A 23,165-nucleotide genomic window follows, 5' to 3' on the forward strand; every position below is an offset into this window, starting at 1 on the left:
GGGTCCTGGGATCGAGCCCCACATCGGGCTCCCTGCTCCGCGGGAAGCCTGCTTCTCCCTCTCCCACTCCCCCTGCTTGTGTTCCCTCTCTCGCTGCCTCTCTCTCTGTCAAATAAATAAATAAAATCTTTAAAAAAAAAAAAAAAGAAAATTTTTCACTTAATTTTATATTCGTATATATTTTTAAAGACGTTTGTTCAAATATTTGCTCTGTGATTGGCTATTATGATTACCTTTACATTCTTACGTGTATTATTTCTCCATATTTTATACCAGGTATCTCTTTGTATTAAACAGTGAAAGTATCAAACAAAGTATTAAACAATTAAATTAAAGTACTAAACAAAGTTACATGACTTCAAATGAAGTCATGTACAGATTTTTTTTTTAATGTTGGCACAATGTATATATCATCTATGGATAGAATCAGTTTAAACCAATGCCTATTAAATTTTCTTCAAGAAAAACAGTGAACTAGGCACTGAAATGTCAAAGCAGTGCTAGGAATTCCCAATGTCAGGGACATGAAGAACCCTTGGAGGTGGAGAAGAGGTGTTTGTGAGATACATGAGAATATTTGAATCCTATGGCATGTTCAGTCTGGAGAGACACTGGAGAGGAATCATAATGTTGGTCTAAAAACAACCTAAGAAAATCTAAAAAGCAGCGAGTGTTTCCTTCACTAATCACCACAAAGAGGTCCCACTTTGCCACCTTGATATCTTGTCTTTCAGGATGGAAGTGGTGGTGTGAAGAGGAGGCAAAAACAAACAACCTACAATAAATTTTAACCACCTATCTTGCCTTTCAATCTACCTTGACTCCAGAGAACTCAACAAACAATGACCATGATGGAGATGTGGAACCCAAGGTCAGCCCATAAAAATGGGAAGAAAAGCAAACAGGCCATTTAAAAAAAAATAAACAAATGAAACTGTGATTTAAAGAACAGAACCCCAAAATAATCATTAAAATTCACTGACATTGTTATGCAGTCTTGATGGCTACAAGAGAGTTAAGCAATGCCTGTAGATCTAACACAGAAAAGTGCTATTTTTCTGAGATTAAAAAGTCAGGGGAGTAAGAAATAATGAGAAGCAAGGAGTGAGCTATAGTCCAAAGATTTTTGGTAAGCAAGATAATTAGGATATAATATGTTTTGTAGCACTAAAACTATCACAGACATCGAATATATCTTATGTCAATTCCTCCACATGGTGCAATAAAGAATTCAGCTTTTGAAACTGAGTTGCTAATCCATTAGAAACATTTCTATCTTTCCAAGCTTAGGCAAGTTCTAAAAAAGAGCACAGATCTTAAACAAACGTGGCTTTTAGCGGGTGCTTAAAATCATTTGGAACATTTTATTGTCATTTGCTTCATTTCTCAGCAATAGATATACTCCCAGACATGGCTCAGGAAATTAACTGAGTTTTTGTTAAATAGATGGTCTACCTTTTGGCACAGGGTAGTGCTATTGATTTTTTTCTGTAAAGCTGGGTATCAGGTTTCTGTGAGAGCCTGTGTGGGCTGAGAGAGATGTGGTAAGATTCCCAGAAACTTGGTAGAGTCTTCTTTCAGAGCCCTGGCATGCCAGCATGTTCTATTGCATATCTTATAGAAATGGAGCTTCAGGCAAATGGAACTTCAGACAAAGAGCATATTTTGCTCTTGTAGTCAGGCTTTTTGACCTGCCCTATGCTTCATACTTGATGAAATCTGAGAGTCTTTAGATTCTTTGCTATAATATATATATATATATATTTTATTTTTGCAAATCAATGATATTAACTTGTCTCAGTACCATAGCGTTTTCCTTCAAAATGTTTGCCTCAGTAGAACTTCCTGAGAGTTGCAGTGATGTTTCCGTGTTTGATCTGTGAGAAGTTGCGGGTAGGATATTCAATAACGTTGAGCAATTGAACCAGTAACCCTCTTGGGTTCAGTTTCCTAGGACGATTTACTTCCCACAGTGGGCAATTAGTTGTTGCTATGCTCCTACTCTTTCTGGCACTACTCTGCCCTGATCCCCATTTGTCAGTTATTAATAAATTATGATCTTCTCTCTAATTATCCTTGATTCAGAGCCTTTGAAGAAAAAAGCATGTAATCATGAGAAAATAGTAGGAATAACAACTCTCAGATATTAAATCAATACACATGCCTGGATTTATTACAATTTCATAAAGTCACATCTACTGCTAATTCATAAACCACTGAGATTTGCTTTTAATGAGAGCTTTTCTAAAATCAGTGACTGTACATGTGATTATAAATATTTGGCTATTTATTAGTATTTTAAAACAAAATAATATTAGGCAAAATATTTTCATATAATACTTTTTCTTATCAAAACTTACCGAGTTTTGAAACTATATGATCCTAGTTATGTTAGAAATGTTAAATATACCAACATATTCATGCTACCCCTAATCTGAAGAGAATCAGGAGAGAAATACAAACCTGTTGACCTACATTATTATTAATAAAAACTATTGCTGTTCGATGATACCAGGTGCATCATCATACTGGCATCAGCATATCCAGATGTCAAATAAATAATATAAGCTGGTGAAGATTTCTTTTTTTAAGATTTATTTATTTACTTGAGAGACAGACAGAGAGAGAGCACGCGCGAGCCGGGGTGGGGGAGGGGCAGACAGAGAGGGAGAGAATCTTAAGCAAACTCCTGAAAGCACAGAACCTGACGAAGGGCTTGATCTCATGACCCTAAGGATAATGACCTGAGATCATGACCTGAGCTGAAATCAAGAGTTGGATGCTTACCCAGCTGAGCCACCCAGACACCCTGTCTGGTGCAGATTTCTTAACTCCTATGTAATACTTCTTTGAAATTACTGCATTTACTTGTGATGGCACAAAATATTTCAGCAATCAGGAAGAAAGCACATTATGGTTAAGCATTCTATTAGACTTATGTCAGTGTTGCTAACAGTTTTCATTTTCCAAACTATCAACATTAATAGAAACAAAGCACTTCAAATGGAGATTGATGCACCATTTAGCTTTAATTCAATAATTTATGTGGTATTCATTCAATTAGGTTATGTGGGAGAGCCACAGAAGTCTTTATCTTCTAAATACTGAAGAAGAGAAGATATTTACTCAATATACAATAATTTGCGGTTGCAAGTGTTAAATTTCATGAGAAATATTGATATATTGCTCCGAGACTTCAGCAGAAGGAAAAAAGGCTTTGGCTAATGGAATTAAGGAAGATTTTGTGATAGAAAATAATGGTTAATGTGGGTCTTGACACATGGGTAAGGTTTAAATAGTAAGACATGAAGCATAAGAAAAAAGGCACAGATAGAGATCCTCTTTCCACATTCTTAGTTCATGTGCTTTGTATGAGACTGACCCTGTCTTCAGAGTCAGGTGTGAGGTCCTACTGTGCTGGGCCATGCAGTGTAACTTCTTCATCCTCTTCTTATGTAAGGTCCCAGTGTTATTGATTGACTTAGTCTGTAGAGCTGGAATTTAGGTTCCTATCAGAGCCTGTACCATATGAGCTCTGAGAGTGAAAGGCAAGAGCTCTAAGGTCAGAGCTGGGCTCAACAGAGTGACCATTCCTGCTTCGGTGATCCAATAATTGTCTGGTCTCTTGCTACCTCATGGGCCACTCCTCAATCTCCTTTGACTGGATCTTTCTCCTCCACTCTATCTCTCAATGTCATTGTTGCTGGGCTCCACCCAAATTACCGAATTTTGATGAGTGGCTTTAAATACCATATTTGTGCCACAGTACACTTTAATCATGTGCCTCCAATTGCGCAGACACTGTTTTAGCACCTAGATCAGTAAGTGTCTGTACTTTGGATTTTTTTTTAATCTCTGGAACTTTTCATCTATATGATCTATAATTCTCTTTAAGAATAAGCCACTTTGAATTTGGCCTCATACACAACCAAAGGGTCAAAAACACATAGAGGTAATGTTGGAAGGGTAGTTTGCAGCATATTTTCAAGAGTCCCAAACTCCAGCTTAATTCTTCCAGTGATAAGATCACTGGACATGTACTGAGAATCTACACTATAATCTGTATGCTCAAGATGAACACATATCTATCAGAAGAGACATATATAAAATGATGAACTAAAACTACTTCAATTGGAAAAAAATGTGTTGAGGAAACACAGAGGTGAAATTAATCAGCTATTACAAAATCAGGAATGGTCATAAAGTTGGTGACATTTAATGTGCATGGTTCTAGAACAAATAATTTATCCAGTACAATTTTCCCGTGAAGGACTGAGGGACAATTCACTAAAATCCAATGTATTTTTTATTTACTTTAGTGTCAAGATATCACTGACATTAATTTCTAGGAGGTATTTTAATTATATCACTGACCAGTTTGGAAAGTTTGAAATAATGTTAATTAATACCATTATTTTGGGCAGTAGAGAATCAGTGACTTTGTATACTAGAGTTCAGAGTTTCACCAAAATCATACAATTTAATGCTTACATGTCATGGGTAAGTTATATAGTGAAGAACAAGGACCCTAAAGTCAGAGCCGGATTCAAGCCCCAGACCCTCACTAACTGACTGTATACAGTAATTTGTGTTCTAGACATTTTCTCACAGGGTAAGAAATAATGCACAGAGAAGAATCTTTGCCATCTTGGATCTACAGACAAAAAACTAACAAGAGAAATATATATTTAGTATATAACAGCAATTATGTGTTATGAAGAGGCAAATCAAAGTAAGAGAGATCTGATATGCAGCAGAAGGAATCACGGGCCATCATTTTAGTAAGCCCAAAGGAGAGGATGGGATTTTGCGAGGACTTGAAAGCAGGAGGAAGCTATGTGCTTCTCTGGGGCAAGGGGCTAGAGCATATTGTACTTATTATGAACATTATGATGATGATGATGATGTTACTCCCATTAGACAAAGAGGCTTCTCTGTTTTAGAGAAAACAGGCTTCTCTGTTTTAGAGAAAACAGAAAACCCTTTAAAAACCATTCACTTAGAAAGCTATTATGCTTTGATATCAAAAGTAGGCAGAGCTCTGGCACTTGTCTGAATTTTAAATAATTACATTCAAAACGCCTGCATAATTATTTTATGTGGCTCCAAATAAGCATGAAGGAAAGTTTCTAAGTCCGGTGGGTTTTACCATCAAACTATCATTTTTCCTAACATAAGAACTGTGGCAGGAAATCAATTAATGTCTCAGACTGTCATTGTGGTCCAAAAGAAAAAAGTTACCATGAAGGAGGGATTCCATTTTAAACATTTGTCTTTATCCATAGTTGGTGCTATTCAGTTTATGAAATTCTGTCCATTGATCTGACTACTAAATTAAAGTGGAAACACGTTGAGAAAAGAGCATTACCTTCTTATTTCATATGCCTGGGACTTATCTTGGTGTTTTATGTGCAATAGATGTTCAATAAATATTTGGATATTTAAAGAATATGTCAGTTATAACTTGTTATCATTAAGACATTTGAAAAAAAATTTACAAAAGGCTAAATTTTAATATTATTTTTAAGTAATAAAAAACCTAAAGCAGCATTTTACATAAATCTACTTTTTTTCCTTAAATTTCTAACATGGTCTCAGTATCTAACTTTTTTTTTTTTTTTTTTTTTTTTTTTTAAGATTTTTTATTTATTTATTTGAGAGAGAGAGAATGAGAGAGAGCAAGCACATGAGAGGGGGAGGGTCAGAGGGAGAAGCAGACTCCCTGCCGAGCAGGGAGCCCGATGCGGGACTCGATCCAGGGACTCCAGGATCATGACCTGAGCCGAAGGCAGTCGCTTAACCAACTGAGCCACCCAGGCGCCCTCAGTATCTAACTTTTGATAGGTTAGCCTTCAAGTACACTATCCATTGAAGAATTTTCGGCTCAGAAACTGTGAGATATTTCAAGTGAATTGAGTTTCGATTATTTCATTAACAAAGAGGGAAATAGGATTTAGCAGTTATATGTCCAGCCAGAGGATTTGAACATGGACAGGACAAACAAGGGAAGATCTTTTGCCCAGAAAAAAATCTTTTTTTGGGGCGCCTGGGTGGCTCAGTTGGTTAAGCAACTGCCTTCGGCTCAGGTCATGATCCTGGAGTCCCTGGATCGAGTCCCGCATCGGGCTCCCTGTTCGGCAGGGAGTCTGCTTCTCCCTCTGACCATAACCCCTCTCACGTGCTCTCTCTCATTCTCTCTCTCTCTCTCAAATAAATAAATAAAATCTTTAAAAAAAAAAAAAAATCTTTTTTTATGGGCATTAAGCCACCCCTGAAACTAAATTTATCATTTCAGGAGCGTCATAATATTCAAGTCATATATGAGTAGCCTTAAAATCACATCAAAGGCTATGCAGCTTGAGGAAATTCTTCCACCTCTTCTTCCACCTCATAGTTTTGTTTTTTGTTTTTTTTTTCCATTTTTAAAACTGGTGAACACCTTCAACTTCTTTGTACTTATTTGCAAGAACCTGTGCAAACGTGTGGGAGTGTATGTGTATAACGTGTGTGTGTTTTTAACCTCTGAGCATACCTGTGGAATTGATTGAAATAAAAAAGCAAAGCAATTTTCTTAAAAAATAAATTCATGAGGTGTGCCTGAGTAACACAGTTGGTTAAGTGTCCAACTCAGTTTCGGCTCACGTCATGGGATCAAGCCCCAAGTGGACTCCATGCTCAGTGTGGAGTCTGCATGAGATTCTCCCTCCCTCTGCCCCTCCCCTTGTGTGTGCACTCTCTGTCTCAAATAAATAAATAATTCTCTTTAAAAAATGATAAGAAAATAAATTCATGAGCATGTAATAAGTGAGGGATCAGAAACAAAGTATTAAAAAATATTGTTTAATACCAGGATGACTATATTGACCAAGGTTCAAAGAAGAAAGTTTCTCTACACTGAAAGATGTTTTCCTTTATACTTTCTGTACCACTAAATCCTGTTAACTTAAGCTTTATATCAGGTTAAGAAGTATCCAGTAATCAAGAATTAGGCACCAAGTTTGAAGTGGAGACAGAAAAAAAGTAACTTAATGTAATCAATGATCATCTTCAAAAGAAAGGAAAAGAGGGGAAGGACATTATAAAAGACTTGCTCAAGCATGTGGAGATGTGGCAGCGTGGAGATGACAATCATTAATGAAATGTTAGTTCATTAAACAATTTATACTATAAAGTAGTAACTATAAGGAGAAAAAACAATAAAATTAGTACATAATAAAGTTATCAATGTGCATTGTCATTACTGATAAAAGGGAAAAATTAAACAACAATTTCAACATGCTGTGCATATCAGGAGTAACTAGCTCATAGTTTGCTGAGGACATGTCAGTTGTTTTGTAGTCCAATAAAAGAAAAAATTAAAATTAATGGTAAAGAAAGTAAAAAGGAGAATCTAACCCCTGCAGAAAAATGCTCTATGGAATATTTAGCACCTCTAAACACGAAAATCACACAAATTCTAAGACTGACAGAATCCTAAGATGTTATAATTCTTTTGTATTTTTTTAAATGGAACTTTTTCCTTTAAGATGGATATCTGCTTACATTATTTTTAACTGTATCTCGATAGGAAGACTCCAAGAAGTTCTGTGTAATCAATTTTAGCCTAAAATGATTAGAAAGTCTCTATATTTGATTTATTTATCTTTCATTTATTTTAGAACAAAAATGTTTATTTTTTCTTTGAAATAAATTAGTCCCATAGTATTCAAAATGTTATAATCCTGTTTTTTTGACTTGGTGTGAACAAAACTACCAATTATCAGTGAATATGTGTCTTCAAGACATATTTCCTCTGGGTCCAAATGATACAAATTGTCAGTAAATATTACATTTAAGTAATATTAATATTTTGCAACATATAAAAATTAATTTATCTGTATCACCACTGAGGAGTCAAATTATTTATAATTAAAATACATTTCACCTAGGAGCAAATACCTGGTTTTTAATAAACTCAAGAGATTAAAAAGTAACAAAATAGATTAGAGTGAGAGGATAGTCTAAAGTTCATTGTATTTTTGTGTGTGTTTATTAGTCATATTATGGCAAAGAAAGGAGGGAGAAACAAATATAATTCACTGTCTTCAGACCAATCCTAGAGCAGACTTTTTTTCAATAATTTGTCACTCATAATAATTTCCCAAATACTGTTAGGTTTTGGCTACATTTCTTCATTTAATTTTTCTCTTATTTGATAAATCTTAACTGAGTTAATTCAGGAACTGTAGGTACTATGAGATAGGCACACTTTCCTTAGTCCAAACAAAAACTTCAAAGCTCATTGCCTTGAACGAGATAGAAAAAGACCTTCAAGAATCATTTCATTTAGGTTTTGAGTAAATATATTTATTTAAAGCAACATAAAATAACTTATCCATGAAAAATAAAATAAGATGGCCAGAGATGTTTTTACAAGAACAAGATGTTCTTGTTTTACAAGACAAATACCCCCTGAAATTCAAGAATGTGCATTCAACAAAATGAAGTAATGAAAATTTCTCATGCAAAATATATGCTGGTAAAAAAATATAAATCTCAGATTTTGAGGGGTAAGATTTGTTTTCCTTTAAATTGAAGATTCCTAGTATTTGCATAGTAAGCTGTGTGCTATAAAATTAAATTCAGAAAAAAATTTAATATGAATAAACAATGTACAAATTAATAAGGTATTGCTATTTTTTAAAAGTAATATACTTCTACAAGACAATACATTCAAAATTTTATCTTACCAAGTCTCAGATTTAGTTATGCTGAAAATTAAGCTTTGGTTGTACCTTTGAATGTAGATGTAATTCTAGTATAACTGAGAAATTATACTAAAATTTAATTATTCTTACACAGCAAATCCAGGTACTTATAGAATTCATGTGGTACATGTGTGCACACACACACACTAACACATTACTACCCTTCAGTTACCAAGTAATAGGTTAATTGAACCTTCTCTCAAACACTTTGTCTAATGCTACAGATGCAACAAAGTAAATTGTTTTTAAGTCAATTTTGTGTATATATTGGGGAAGAAAAATTTTTGAGAACAAGGGCTGATTCACATACAAGTAAGCAAGAATCCATAGCTGAATGTCATCAGTAAATTCACATTAACAATATGTAGGTTAAATAAATACAGTGTGGCTAAGTATATAACATGATACATTCTATATTTGATTTTTCCTTTAATAAACCCTTAAACACACAAATTTATTGGATTCTAGATCTCAGATCTTTCCTCCCATTTTATTCACTTCCTCTAAGTGTGGACCTAAGAAATACAGTATCTTCTTATGATCCCCATGTACCTAACTATAACTAATACTCCTGGATTTGGAAAGGAAGAAACCAACTAATATCTCAGTCAGAAGTAAAGAAATGATATTACAAACCAACTCTGAAACTGTATCATAGTTATCTATGCTTTTGAGGGAGAAAAGACTCATATCATGTGGTAGTTTTCTTAATAGTTACCATACACTCAACTTAATTATCCTATTTAAATATGAGCAAAGTTTTGGGGTACCTGGGTGGCTCAGTCGTTAAGCATCTGCCTTTGGCTCAGGTCATGATCCCAGGGTCCTGGGATTGAGCCCCACATCAGGCTCCTTGCTCGTTGGGAAGCCTGCTTCTCCCTCTCCCACTCCCCCTGCTTGTGTTCCCTCTCTCACTGTCTCTCTCTCTGTCAAATAAATAAATAAAATCTTTAAAAAATATATTAAAAAATAAATAAATATGAGCAAAGTTTTTATGACAAAATTTTTATCTTCTAGGAAACAGGGACATAATCAGAGGAGTCTTCCCAGGTGACTTCAGAGAGACAAGAACTGTAGGTCACCAGGTAGCCAGGTTTTTGGTCAAATAGGGCCAGTTGTCCTCACAAAATCACAAACTGCTTCCCACCTAGAAATTCTAAAAATGCATCACTGCTAGTCTAACATTAAAAGTAAGCGATGGATTTCTGTATACACACTTAAGAAAATTTTGAACATTCTTAAATAAACAGGAACTAGAAGAAAAGGAATTTTCAGATACAAAAAGAAAGGATGTTCAAAGGAATATTTTCAACAAGGTTTTATGAAAATAAATTACTGTAATTTAAGGATATAGTCATAAATCTTTTCAGAATACAATATGCAGTATATTGAAAAGTGTCCAATTCTGTATATTTATGAGTTGAATATGTGCTGAAGAGTCAAAAGTAAATAAGTAGAACAGGAACAAAATCAATATGAATATTGATTTTCTGACTTTTTTTGGACCCTACATTACAATTTCACATATTTATGCAAGTCTAAATATTTCCATGAAGACTTTCGTCAAGTTTTCTGTAATAGTCTAACACCAAAACATTTTCAAATGGACACCTCTAATTACTAAGTAGCGCTTCTAACAATAGCCTGGATAAAGAATGGAGATATGTTTGTTGTAGGAACAGAGCATTCTTATGATTTGATTTATTTACTTATTGTTATTCTAAATTTTTTTTTTCTGAAGATTGATTATGCTCAACTCAGTATCAGGAAATAGTTTCTACATAAGTTGTTGTTGGGTCTCTCTACCTCTTTTATTTTTGTTCAAAATGAAAAATGTAGATGTGCAACACACATGTTAATGTATCTATTGATACAATATTGAGTACAATTCACTTTAAATCAGTACACGCTGTGATTGATGTATTCAGATTGAAATCATTCAGAAGCTGAAAATAAAAGCAGTCATGAAAAAGGGTTGGTTATTTCTCAGAATGTTGGTTTGCCAGAGCATCTGTTTGGTATCCATCACCCTGTTAGGATAGAATGCTGGCTAAGTAGAATTATTAGTCCTCTTCCTCTGATCTACCAGGCACAGGCCTTCCCAAACACTAAAATTGAAGCAGAAAACCATAAATAATTTTGAGGGAAAGAAATTCACATTTGAAAACTATATCATAAAAAATACGATTAAAGGCAGAATAAATAATAACAAGTTAATAATTAACTCTTGCGAAGAGAGCGTACCTGAAAAAGAGAAATTCTGTGCTTAAAAGTTAGCACTTAACATGGACAAGGTAAAGCTTAAAAATACATCAGACATTGAAGTTATCTACTGATACATTGCTTGCCTGATTTGTTTTGGGATGTGCTTAACAGCCAAATGGTCAGATCAAGGTAAAGAAGAGATCAGCTGCAAAAGTTCAAAATCACAGCTTCCTTTCTTACCTTCCACTGAGGAGGAAGCCGATAACCACTGCCAACAAAATGACTCCCACTGCCACAGACACAGCAATTATAGGGATCTGGCTTTGATCGCTGGATGCTGCAACTGCTGGTAGGAGACACAGGAAATGGAGCCCGTGGTTAAAGAGATCATATGCATTCAAATAAGAGCTGCTTAATAGTCAGTAATCGATGCGTGGTTTAAGCAATTCCCCCACACTTGGCTGAGATTTCCCCTTCATATCTCTGCTCAGTGGTGTGTAATTGAAAAGACATCTTTAGGAGACAATATTTACTCTCCAAATGGAAATTTGAAAGAATCACTAGGTCACAGATTATTTCTTTGTCATCATAAAAAATGAATGTAATCGTTTGCATAGTATTTATCTAGGCATCTTGGGTTTGCAAGATAAAATGCAACTTAGTCCTTGAGATCAAACACCTTCATCTGAATAAGAGGTGCTAAGTATGTAAGATTTGACATTTTAGAGTTCACACGTGGCTGTTCGCTAGAAAAAAAAAAAAAATCTTGGTACCTCAGACAGGTTTTTTTTTTTTTTTTTTTTTTTTCCCTCATAGACATAGCTTGAATGCCAAAATGTTCTGGCTATGATTTCAGTGAAGTTAATATAATATCACTTTTCCTAATATAAGTTTAAAAACTGTGATTTCAAGCAGAATATAATCAGTGAGTATACTTTATGTGTAGGACTACTTTTTGAAAGATATCAAGGCACACATTTAGAACTTTGAGAAGTCTGCTAAGAGTAGGTTTATTTACATCATTTTTTTTAAATACCTGGATTTAGTTGAAATATCCTACATTTTAACAGTACAATTACCATAATAAGAGGAATATGGACATGAGTAGATAGTTGTACCTCAATAAGCACGGGGATATTAATTTTGTGCCAACAACTATGCATTATTAAAATAAGAAACTTATAGAGCAAAATAAATTTTACTAATGTTCTCAAAAACCACTCAATAAGATATATACCATGCTATTGTTTAACAATATAATCATTTTTGATAAATTCAGAGTGGTGTTAGCTCGCCTTCATAACAAATTTTAAGTTCTCAAAAGTAATAACAACTATACTTTCCATGTTTTGTTTCTCATAACCCCTTACCAGATCTTGGCCCCATCAATAGTTTTGGACATACATACACTTCCCTTTCTATTACTGTCACCTCTCTTTTGATTCTTTCAAAACAAAATTGACTGACTCTGACACTTCTTGCACTTGAGCTACACTTTTAACCCTTTCAGATCAGTCTTCAAACCCAATATCAACAATAGCTTGTTCATGTATGAGAAAGACTTATTGATAATCTAAATCTATGTTCTTACCCCCTCCCTTTTCTTGGATAATAACAGTTGTGGTTCAGTGGTTCTTTATCTTGATTTTTCTCTCCTATTATCTGATGCTGAAGTCTGTGATAGGGAGTTCAAAGCTGGTGAGCAGTATAAATGGGTAGGGCAAAGCTACTCCATTATCGCAAAGAGCCTAGACCCAAGATTTGCTTTTATAATCTCTAAACTCAGATTATTTATACCATTGCTTTTTCTTAATTCTTTAATTTTCTTTTTGGTAAGGGGCATGTTCCTAGAGAAAATCATGCAGACTTGGTTCGTATACATAATGTTATTTTTATTGGGCTCTAACTGCTGTTCCAATTATTTTGATTCTCTCTTATTAATTTCCTGACAAAATCATCCCCATAATGAGTCCTTCTCATTTTCTCAAAACACTAATTCATTACCACTTCTCATGTTTCAGAAATGTTAAACTTTATAGATAAAAAAGAGTGATCAAGTCTGAACTCCATGGTTAAATCAAACTGTATGGGTTATACAGTTTTCCTTTGCTTTACCTAACTCCAAGGTTAGAATCCTTCCTGGCTCTTCTAAGACCTGGATCCTTCAACAATCTCCTCCAGGAGAGATTTTCATTCCCTTACAGGCTATTTCTCTGCTATCTACAAGCCTGAACACATAATTCTCCTTAGGGGACACACATCCTTATACCTAATCTTACTGATGTTGGTTCAACTTAAATTTGAAAACAGGTCCAACATTTACTAGGTATATGGGCCAAAGCAAAGTACTTAACCTTATCAAGTCTCATTTCACTAATCTCCAAATAAGGATAATTTCCCTGGATCATTACAATTCTGTCTAGAGATAATATTTAGCACAGTGCTTCAATTATTGCCAGCCTTAAATAAATAGTAGATAATATTTCTACATGTTGTTATCTGATCCTGCTTTGTTTATCACTCTTATTCTTTCTTATTTTTCAGCATCTTGACTAAGTTATCTAGAACCAGCCTCATTTTCTGATAACCAATGTAAATTCTCTCTGAAACTTCTCCTGTCTTTGAGTTCTATGTGTGATATTCTGGCTACATGCAATAGGTATTTCTCCATTTACCTTACCATGCACTATAAGGCATTTGACCTTGTTGAACATAAACTTCAACCTTGAGATTCTGCTCCTCTTGGTTTCTATGACATCAGATGATCTGTTTTCTCTCTTTCCCCCACTCTGAAGTACCACTTTGTCAGTTCTGTTGGCTTCACATTCTCTCCCCACATCTTATGCATGAACAATTTCTGATGAATGCTGGCTCTTAATCCTGCACACTTCCTTAGCTCTTCACTCTGTCTTTCTCCCTTCCTTCTTTCTTTTCTCCCTACCTCTCATGGATACTTCTTTGCATATGGCATCAGTTAACTATAAGCTGATGAGTCCCAAATTTATATTTCCAAGTCTTATTTCTCTTCAAAGCTTCACTCTATTAAAAAAAAAAAAAAAAAAAAAAAAAAAAAAAGACTGCTTTCTTTTTATTTGGATTGTGTTTTCATATAAAAACAACATGTTTAAAATCGGCCCTTATACCACATCCAGCCCCAAGGGTATTAACAAAAACACATCAATAAATAAACATAACCATAAATCAAACCACGAACCAGACTAATTTGATCTCTTTTCTCCTGGTTTCTTTTAACTATCACTGAATTTTTCTTAATTCCCACTTGCTTATTAATTAATAAACATGTTCTCTGTTTCTTTTGTTTTTCCCCATGAATTATATTTTTTCATCTAACTGTCACCTATTTGATTCAAATCTGCTGGCATATGGTTCGTCGGCATTTTAAGTGTCCCCTTTGCCTTCTGTGTACTCACATAAATACCAAAAATATCACTTTGATCATGTTTCTCTGACCAAAAAGTTAACAAGTACTCACTACCTATGAAAAAAAAAAATTCCCAAATTCTCCATCTAGCATTCAAAAGCCCTTGTAACAAAATTCTAACAAATCTTTCTGGTCTCAATGCACCATTTTGGCACTCTGAGATTTAGTTTTGGAGGAAGCAGGCATGATTAATCAGAAGTAGGGATAAAAATAGGACAATTTCAGACTAACCAAATATTAATTTTGAGAAAAAATATGGATGCCCCATATTCTCAAATGCTTCATTTTTAATAATTGACAAGATCTAATATAATTTAACAATATGTTAAAATATACATGGTATGGGTTAACATCTTGCAATAAAGTAACTTTTAATAGCATACCAAAAATTTTCAAATGCTTAAATTAAAACATTTTATGAAAATATTTTAGTAGTGCCAAGTTACATAGGTTCATATTTACATGTTTTTATCTACTGTTCACTTAAATCAGATCTTTTGTATAATAGACAATTAAATCAAGGGCCTATGAGGAAGAATTTAAATAATACATTTTCATTTTTTAGAAAAATTTCAGCATTTTCTAATTTCCTTGATGGGCTTTGATTATTTTACTATTTCAAATGTACTAATTATTTTGTGAGCTATTTCTAATAAAAATAATTCATCAAGATTTTGTACTATTTATTCCTTTGTTTGTCCTGACAGCATCAGTAATATCCCCAATATATCAACTAACTTGAAAGTATATAGAATTGATAAGGTACTGTCAATGCCCTCATACTTCTTCAAGGAAAAAAATATTATAAGCCCAGTATGATCCATGATTATTGTTTTAATATATCATTAAGTTTTTTAATCTTTAAAGATATAAACCTCTAGTCACTCACATTTCCTTTTTTTTTTATATGTCATGTAGTTTTGGAAGAATTGCTGAGGAATATTTAGGGAATGCTTAAAAGCAAATTTGGGGCAACATAACACACTACTATTAAAAGGATATTCGTTATAAACATCAATTGTCTTTAGTAAACAATATTCCTTTTTCTTCAATTATTATATACTTAAATTATCCCTGGAAACTTTAAGGTAGCATACACCGAGAAATCACGTTGATTACCTTATTTTGCTTCTCATACTCCTGATTGCAAACCCATATTACATAGATAGTTTCTACATTTTAGCTCTATATTTGAATAGTTAATGATGAAGCTGAAAAGATTTGTTAAAGCCAGATTATAAGGGTTTTTGAAGACCAGGCTAAGAATTTGGGATCTTTCTACCACAGCTGTAACTATCTGTTAATTTTCTTGATTAAGATAATTTGATCAAAGCTATAATTTTTGATATGTAATATGAGTACATAGGAGTTAGTGGGGATATTTAAAACAGCATGGCAGGCAAATATGCACATGAAAAGAGGTTGAACATCATTAACCATCAGGGATTTCAAATTAAAACCATAATGAGATATCACTACCCACCTGTCCAAAATGACTAAAAGAAAAATATAGTGAGAACAGCAAATGCTGATGAAAATATGGATAAACTGATCACTCATACATTGCTGGTGGGACTGTAAAATGGTATAGTCACTCTGGAAATCCGTTTGTCAATTTCTTACAAGATTAAAAATAAAATTGCTGTATGATGTAGCAATTGTACTCTTGGGTATTTATTCCAGGGAAATGAAAACTTAGATCGATGAAAAAACATGTACATGAATATTCATAGCATGTTTTTTGGTAATAGCAAAAACTGGTATTAACCCAGATGTCCTTCAACAGGTGAATTTTTAAATAAACTGTGGTCCACACATAACATACTCAACAAAAAAAACTTGATATACATAACAATTTAGATGAATCTCCAGAGAATTAAGTCAATTCTAAACTGTCACATACTGTATGATTCCATGTATGGAACATTTCTGAAATATCATATTTTTTGAAATGGATGTTTAGAAATTAGTGGTTATCAGTGATTAGTTATGGCACAGGAACTTCCAAAAGGCAGTTGGTATAGTTATAAAAGGGCAACCCGAGGGATCTTTGTGATGTTGGGACTATTCAGCATCTTGACTTTTGTGGTAGATATACAAATCTATACAACTGACTAAATTGTATCCAACTTAATACACTCACCTGTTTCTATACACACACACAAAAAGGAGTAGAAAGAAATGTGAGTAAGATTGGTGGATTGCATCAATGTCAGTATTCTGAATGTGATATTATGCTATAGTTTTGCAAAATGTTACCATTGGGGGAAACTGAGCAAATTGTACAAGAGTCCATTCTGCACTGTTACTTACAATTGCATGTAAAACTCAACTTATCTAAATAAAAATTTCATTAAAAAAACAGAATAGCATTATTCCAGCCATTGGGTTATACAGATTTGAATCAAGTAGGTAAGAATTGCATGAAAGGAAGTGATGCATTGGAGAAAAAAAATCATAAAAGAAACACAAAGGTGTTTGGTAAATCTTAGCAAGTGGGAGTTAAGAAAAATTCAGTGATAGTCTCAAAGTTACAGGACAATTTATGTTAAAAGAAACCAGAAAAAAAAAGAATTAACTAGATTGGCTAGATGGTTTCATTCATGCTAAGTTTATTTGTTGGTGCATTTTTATCATTGCTGTTGGGAAAAAGGATGACATATGGGGCCAATTTTAAACATGTTATTTATATGCATAACAAAGTGGATAATAGGCAGTTATAAAATATAAACCAAAGCTAGAGAGAGAAAGACCACTCTGAGATTTTTCCATCCAAATCCTCGTGTTAAATAGCCTTTCTAAAATAAAGATTTTATATTCCTGTGCTTACTGTTTGCATTCGGTTTTAGGACTATATGAATGACATACAAGATAATAGAGATGAAAAAGAAAAGCCCTTCATAACAATTTTATGACCTACTTATAACATAAATTAAAATTTATAAATTTTAAAAATGAAACAAATCAATAACATCATGCATCATCATTATGAATTGAGTAACCAATTAGAAAACTCTTTTTAAAGTGTATATTCAAGGTAATGATCTTCAGATAATTTTCTGTCCTAACATACCTGAATGATAAGATAGAATTTTCTTAGTATTGGTAACTCATTAAAGCCAGTATTCTTTTTTTTTTAATTTTATTATGTTATGTTAATCATCATACATTACATCATTAGTTTCTGATGTAGTGTTCCATGATTCATTGTTTGTGCATAACACCCAGTGCTCCATGCAGTACATGCCCTCCTTAATACCCATCACCAGGCTAACCCATCCCCCCACCCCCTCCCCTCTAGAACCCTCAGTTTGTTTCTCAGAGTCCACAGTCTCTATTCCTAACTGTCATGCACCAAATGAAAATACATACACATACACATTTGACATTTCACACTACTCCTGTATGTTATTTTCTTCATAAACAAATATTAATAGTGTCAGTTTTTCATCTATAAATAAAAGCAAGCTATTGTTTTCTTCTAATCTTGCTTTTAATGTGTGCTTTAGGACAAGTAATCTAAATATTTTGTTTGATGCTAAAGAGAAAAATGTTTTATGCTACTTTATTTAAAAAATGGTACAAGAAATGTTTTCCAGAATATTTCTAGACCCTTCACTCAGAGATACGGCCAGAGATTTTGATTTTTCAAAATGATCAGATTGGTTGCTAAGAGCACCATTTTCTTGCCAAACTTAATACTTAACGCATGCTCCCTGTAGAATTTTCATAGAAAGACTAAGCCTGATAACATTGTTCAATAAAACAAGTAAAAGTAAATGGCAATAATTCAATAAAGTATGGCAGCTGTGGAAAGAAAGTCTTTAAAAACAGGTTTAAACATTTCTTAAGAATCTCTTGATGTTTCATCTCCCAGTAGACTAAATGTGATGAGGAGCAGGGACCGATGTGTTAACCCACTAACCTACCATAATAGCATGACAGATGCTTCCTACCCGAAGGGGTCATGCCTGGGAGACAGAGAGGAGCAGGAGACTGACAGAATGCCCAGGGAGAGTATTGATCCACTTTTCTGGTAACCATTACAGAGACACGCGTTGACAGTAATTAAAATGACTTACACACTGGGATGGTTTCAAACTCAAATCTTCGACTGAAAACACCATAGCCTGCTGCTGTGCGTGCCCGAATTTGGAAGACATACACTGAAGCTGGTTTCAAGCCCTCTGCAGTTACAGTTGTCTCTTTAGACTTGATAATTGTATAGCTGGTTTCTTGGTCCTTGGATTACACACGTACATACAATAAAAAAGTCAACATATGAATTACTAATGACAACAAAACTTAGAAGCATAAATCAGAAAATCAGAAACTAATAAACTTGCTATTAGTACAAATATAATCTTTTAGAAGAAAAAACCCTATACATCCTAGGTGTGCTATCTATATAAAACCTAAAAGTGTAGGGCGCCTGGGTGGCTCAGTTGGTTAAGCGACTGCCTTCAGCTCAGGTCATGATCCTGGAGTCCCGGGATCGAGTCCCGCATCGGGCTCTCTGCTCGGCAGGGAGTCTGCTTCTCCCTCTGACCCTCCCCCCTCTCATGCTTTCTCTCTCTCAAATAAATAAATAAAATCTTTAAAAAAAAAAAAAAAAAAAAAAAAAAAAAAACCTAAAAGTGTTTCCTAGAACTCAAAGATGGTGGATAACATGTTCTCCAGTCACCCACCACACTTGTCTTTGGCACAAATAAATTTGTAAACTTTTAAAATATGATTTGCAGGAGATGGATTATTTTACAGACTCTATTTTAGTATTGGTATTTGTGAGTTTATTTTTCTCATAAACGTTTTATTGGAGCACATCTAACATGCTGCCTATTCACAGAGAATGATGGCAAGGTCTCATATATTGCCAGGTAAGACTTACGCTTTATATCTCAGGTGAGTTTGATTTCTAATTATATTTATGGCTTGGGAGAAGAATGAGGACTTTGCTGGAGAACTTTAATTTCAATTCATTAATTCTAAACAGAGATTACTAAAGAAAAACTAAAGAAATTTTTTTTTCTTTTTAAAAAGCTTTCTATTTTTTCACGTTTTTGTGTTTGAGCTGGGTGAGTAGTGAATGGAGATGGAGTGAAAAAAAATATCACTGTAAAGATAGTTTTGGAAACTGTTCCTATTTTGACTGCTACCAAAGTCTAGACTAACCACACATAACTTCTCCTTACCTCTGAGGTTACCACACTGAATCTTAGACCTACACGCTGAATCTGAAACCTACAAAGATCTAAACACACAAAGTCCCTGTTCTGAACTTTCTCCTCCCTTGCATTTTTCTGTGTGAATTCTTGACTACACTTGCATTTCCTTAATGTGTTCCCACAATTATTACATTTCTGATAGATATTACAGGATGAATTGATAGGTAATGGTTAGAGATTTTTTCCCCCATTTTTAAGCATTGGTCTTTACTTACAGTATCTTGATTGATGACTGTAAACCATCATTTGCCAAACCATTTCATAAAATTTTATTTTACTAATAGAAACATGTATTGAGGTTTTTTTTTAAAGATCTAATGGAATAACATGTAAAGGATTTTTTTTTTTCTGAAATGAGAAAAAAATTGAAAACAAAAATATAACAATTACTTCTCAAACATCCCAATAGGGAACATGGTTATTATTTAATCTTCATAACACTATTAAAATGCAAAATAAATGCAAACCATGCTCCTTCTCCCTTGAAGTTTACAATCAATAGTAGCATACCATGCTGTGACTTTAGTGTGGACACAGAAAGCATGTGCTAAAATACAGCAAGTTCATTTTTACTTTTATCCTCAGTTTTCTTATCTGTAAAGTTGGGATATTGGTGCCTGGATATCTTCACAGAGTTGTTGTAAGAATGAAAAAAGTAATGCATGTGAAAACACTTAATAAACTAGAGAATACATGTTTTAATTGTCATAATTTTTATTTAAATTTTTTCTACTTTGACACATCAAAGTGAATTGCTAATCACGTTCTATTCTACCACCAATACAATCTAAAGTATACAACCTACCAAAAAAAATTTTAAAGCAGTTTTACTATTCTTCATTTAATACAGTCAAACATAGAGAATTGTCTTAGGGTTAAGTTCATCCAAATTTCTATCTAAATAAGTATGTTCTAATTTCTAATGCAAATAGGTTTTCTGATTCACTCTACGCAAACAACTATTTTCTTAAAATTTTTTAATGCACAGATTAATTTAAGTGCCAGGTCTTTAAGGTGTTTAGGAAATATTACTAGATTTTTGCAAAGGATTTAAAGTAGGTCATTAAATCCTATAAAATTTTACCTAGTAATGTACTGATGTTCTGTGGCTGCTCAAGCTTAAGACTGAATATGCAAGACTTTCTCAATAAGATTATACTTTTCACTTTGGCTATGACTGAAGCAGTAATTTCAGCAAGAAATGATAAAATATTTGTTTGTTATTATTTTCTCTTTGTTTAAAGAGAAGTTGGTTTAAAAATCTAGACAAAACTAAAGATTCTGGTATATTTGATATAATTATGATTTTTACATAAAATATTAACATAATGTAAAGTAAGAGATTTTTTGTTTGTTTTATAAAAGAGCACAGGAATATCAGGGTTAGAATTCAAGCCATCCTATTGTCTAAGAAGTGTGCAAGTGTGGATACACAACTCAACCTCAGTTTTTTCTTCTTTAAAATGGGACAAAATTATTTATTAAGAGCATGGTGAGCAATAGAGATGGAGAGAGAGATGATATACATAGCACCCAGCACCATCCCCACAACATAACCAGTTCTAGGTAAATTTGACTTGAGTCTGTATCATGATGGCAAATTTAATAAAGTTTGTTGTAAACTCCTAACTATTGAAGTCACAATTAATATGTCTTGTAAAATTATTAGAAGTTAACATTTTTGCCAAATCGGGGGGGTGGGAAACATCATAAGGAAACTGGCATGCTGCTCCTTGAAATAATGCATGACCTAATATCAATTGCACAAAATTATGCAACATTCTGATTTATATATTAACATGTATATCTAAGTGGTTCTTTATCGGAGTTCTAATTGCACGTTGTCTCTCTGGGTCAGTTGAAATCTCTAGTGTCAGAGGGACTCACCAAAGCATATATCTAAGGGATCGAAAACCATTAATACCGATTTTGAATTACCTAAGTATCTTCCAAAATTTGCTTCTGTTCCACTCTTTTCAGTCACGGTCATATTATAATTTCCTTTTTATCACAAACCCTATATATACATCTTCAACACCCACGACCACCAGGCTGCCAGATCCCGGTCAGGGCAATGGGTTTTGCTGCCTTCGTGCTCCAGCTGAGCAAATGAGCTACATTCCCCAGCTGCTTAACAAACACTGTTCACATGCAGCGAGGGGAGGGCCTCAGCAGAAGGAGCCAGCTGGCAAACACCCTGCCAAGGGGCAGGTCCCTTTGCCTCTGCCTTTAATTAAGAGATGGCAATGGGCCCATCACCATGCAGGAGCAGAGAGGCCCAATGACCTCTATTAGAGCAGGGCAATGGCAGGTAGTAATACCAGTTGGCAAATGCAGGAGCCCTGGAAAGCTCTGCCACTTGTGTCTGGCCAAGAGCCATCCAATAAAATGGTGGTGTCATTCTGAGGGTTCAAAATGAGCTCGGGAAACCTATCAGGACCCCCACCTCAATACATGCTATAAAAGCTCATTATCCTTTTCTTCTTTTTCCTTTGTTTTTTTTTTTTTTTTCTGAAAGTGTTAAAAAAAACTTTCATGTATTTTGTTGGTATGCTCAATAACCTTGTTTGGCAAAAAGTTCTGGGAGTTAATATTTTCACCATAAAAAGGAAAACACTGACCAAGAGAAGTTAATAACTTCCCCCAAATAATATATAAAGGTTTTGCTGCTTTTAATAAATGTAAATGGACAACTTGCTCTTCATTTACTGAAACTATATATAGAAATATTTTCCTAAGTTACTTTTTCTTATGTTGAGTGATACAGATAATAGAATGCATTAACATGGCATTAAATATAAGATATTAAATGTAAAACTAAATTTCATGAACTAAATATAGGACTATGAAGAAAATAATTCCACAACATGGATAAAATTCATTAGAAGGAATATTAAGAGAAAAGGACTTTGCCTACCACTTGTTGAAAAACTCTTTGTTTAACAGAAGCAGCAACTTAAAGAAAAAAAGAAAAAATAATTATAAATCCTTGCTTTTATTGAGTATTACTCAAGCACATGCTGGTAATAGTAAAAACAATGAAAGATTACTCATAAGGGGGAAAAATAGGATAATTTCATTGGAAACAAAAAAGAAAACCAGACATTGGTCCAGCTAGTTGCTTCAGGGGAAGAAAAACCATACAAAAAAATAATGACTTGTCAAATTTTAGTCTTCTTGCTGTTGCACTTCATCTACAATGTATATTCAAAAATAGAGTTTTGGTGAATAGTTTTAAAAAAATTTTTTTAAACACTCCCTTCTTTTAATTAATTAATTAGTTAATTAATTAATTTTTAAAGATTTTATTTATTTATTTGACAGCGAGAAACACAGCAGGAGAGGGAACACAAGCAGGGGGGGTGGGAGAGGGAGAAGCAGTCTTCCCGCTGAGCAGGGAGCCTGATGTGGGACTCGATCCCAAGACCTGGGATCATGACCTAGGCCGAAGGCAGACGCTTAACAACTGAGCCACCCAGGTGCCCCTAATTTATTTTTTTAAGGTAGGCTCAATACCCAATTTGGGGCTCAAACTCACAACCTCAA

The 23,165-nt window shown here is 33.9% G+C and overlaps 1 protein-coding gene across 13 annotated transcripts in view; it reads right to left on the reverse strand.

The window, feature by feature from the left end:
* Positions 1-23,165, reverse strand: part of EPHA5 (EPH receptor A5) — a 343,456-nt gene that overhangs the window by 73,330 nt on the left and 246,961 nt on the right. For 7 of the 13 annotated variants that reach the window (XM_078068726.1, XM_078068723.1, XM_078068721.1 and 4 more), the window contains 2 exons: positions 18,477-18,636; positions 11,193-11,298 (listed from right to left, as the gene is read on the reverse strand). In XM_078068726.1, the coding sequence (XP_077924852.1) occupies positions 11,193-11,298; positions 18,477-18,636 (266 nt within the window). The remainder of the gene's footprint in view (positions 1-11,192; positions 11,299-18,476; positions 18,637-23,165) is intronic. The other 6 variants (XM_078068724.1, XM_078068722.1, XM_078068728.1 and 3 more) reach the window with 1 other exon arrangement.

Source organism: Halichoerus grypus, chromosome 3 (genome assembly GCF_964656455.1).
Source record: "Halichoerus grypus chromosome 3, mHalGry1.hap1.1, whole genome shotgun sequence".
Classification (NCBI taxonomy): domain Eukaryota; kingdom Metazoa; phylum Chordata; class Mammalia; order Carnivora; family Phocidae; genus Halichoerus; species Halichoerus grypus.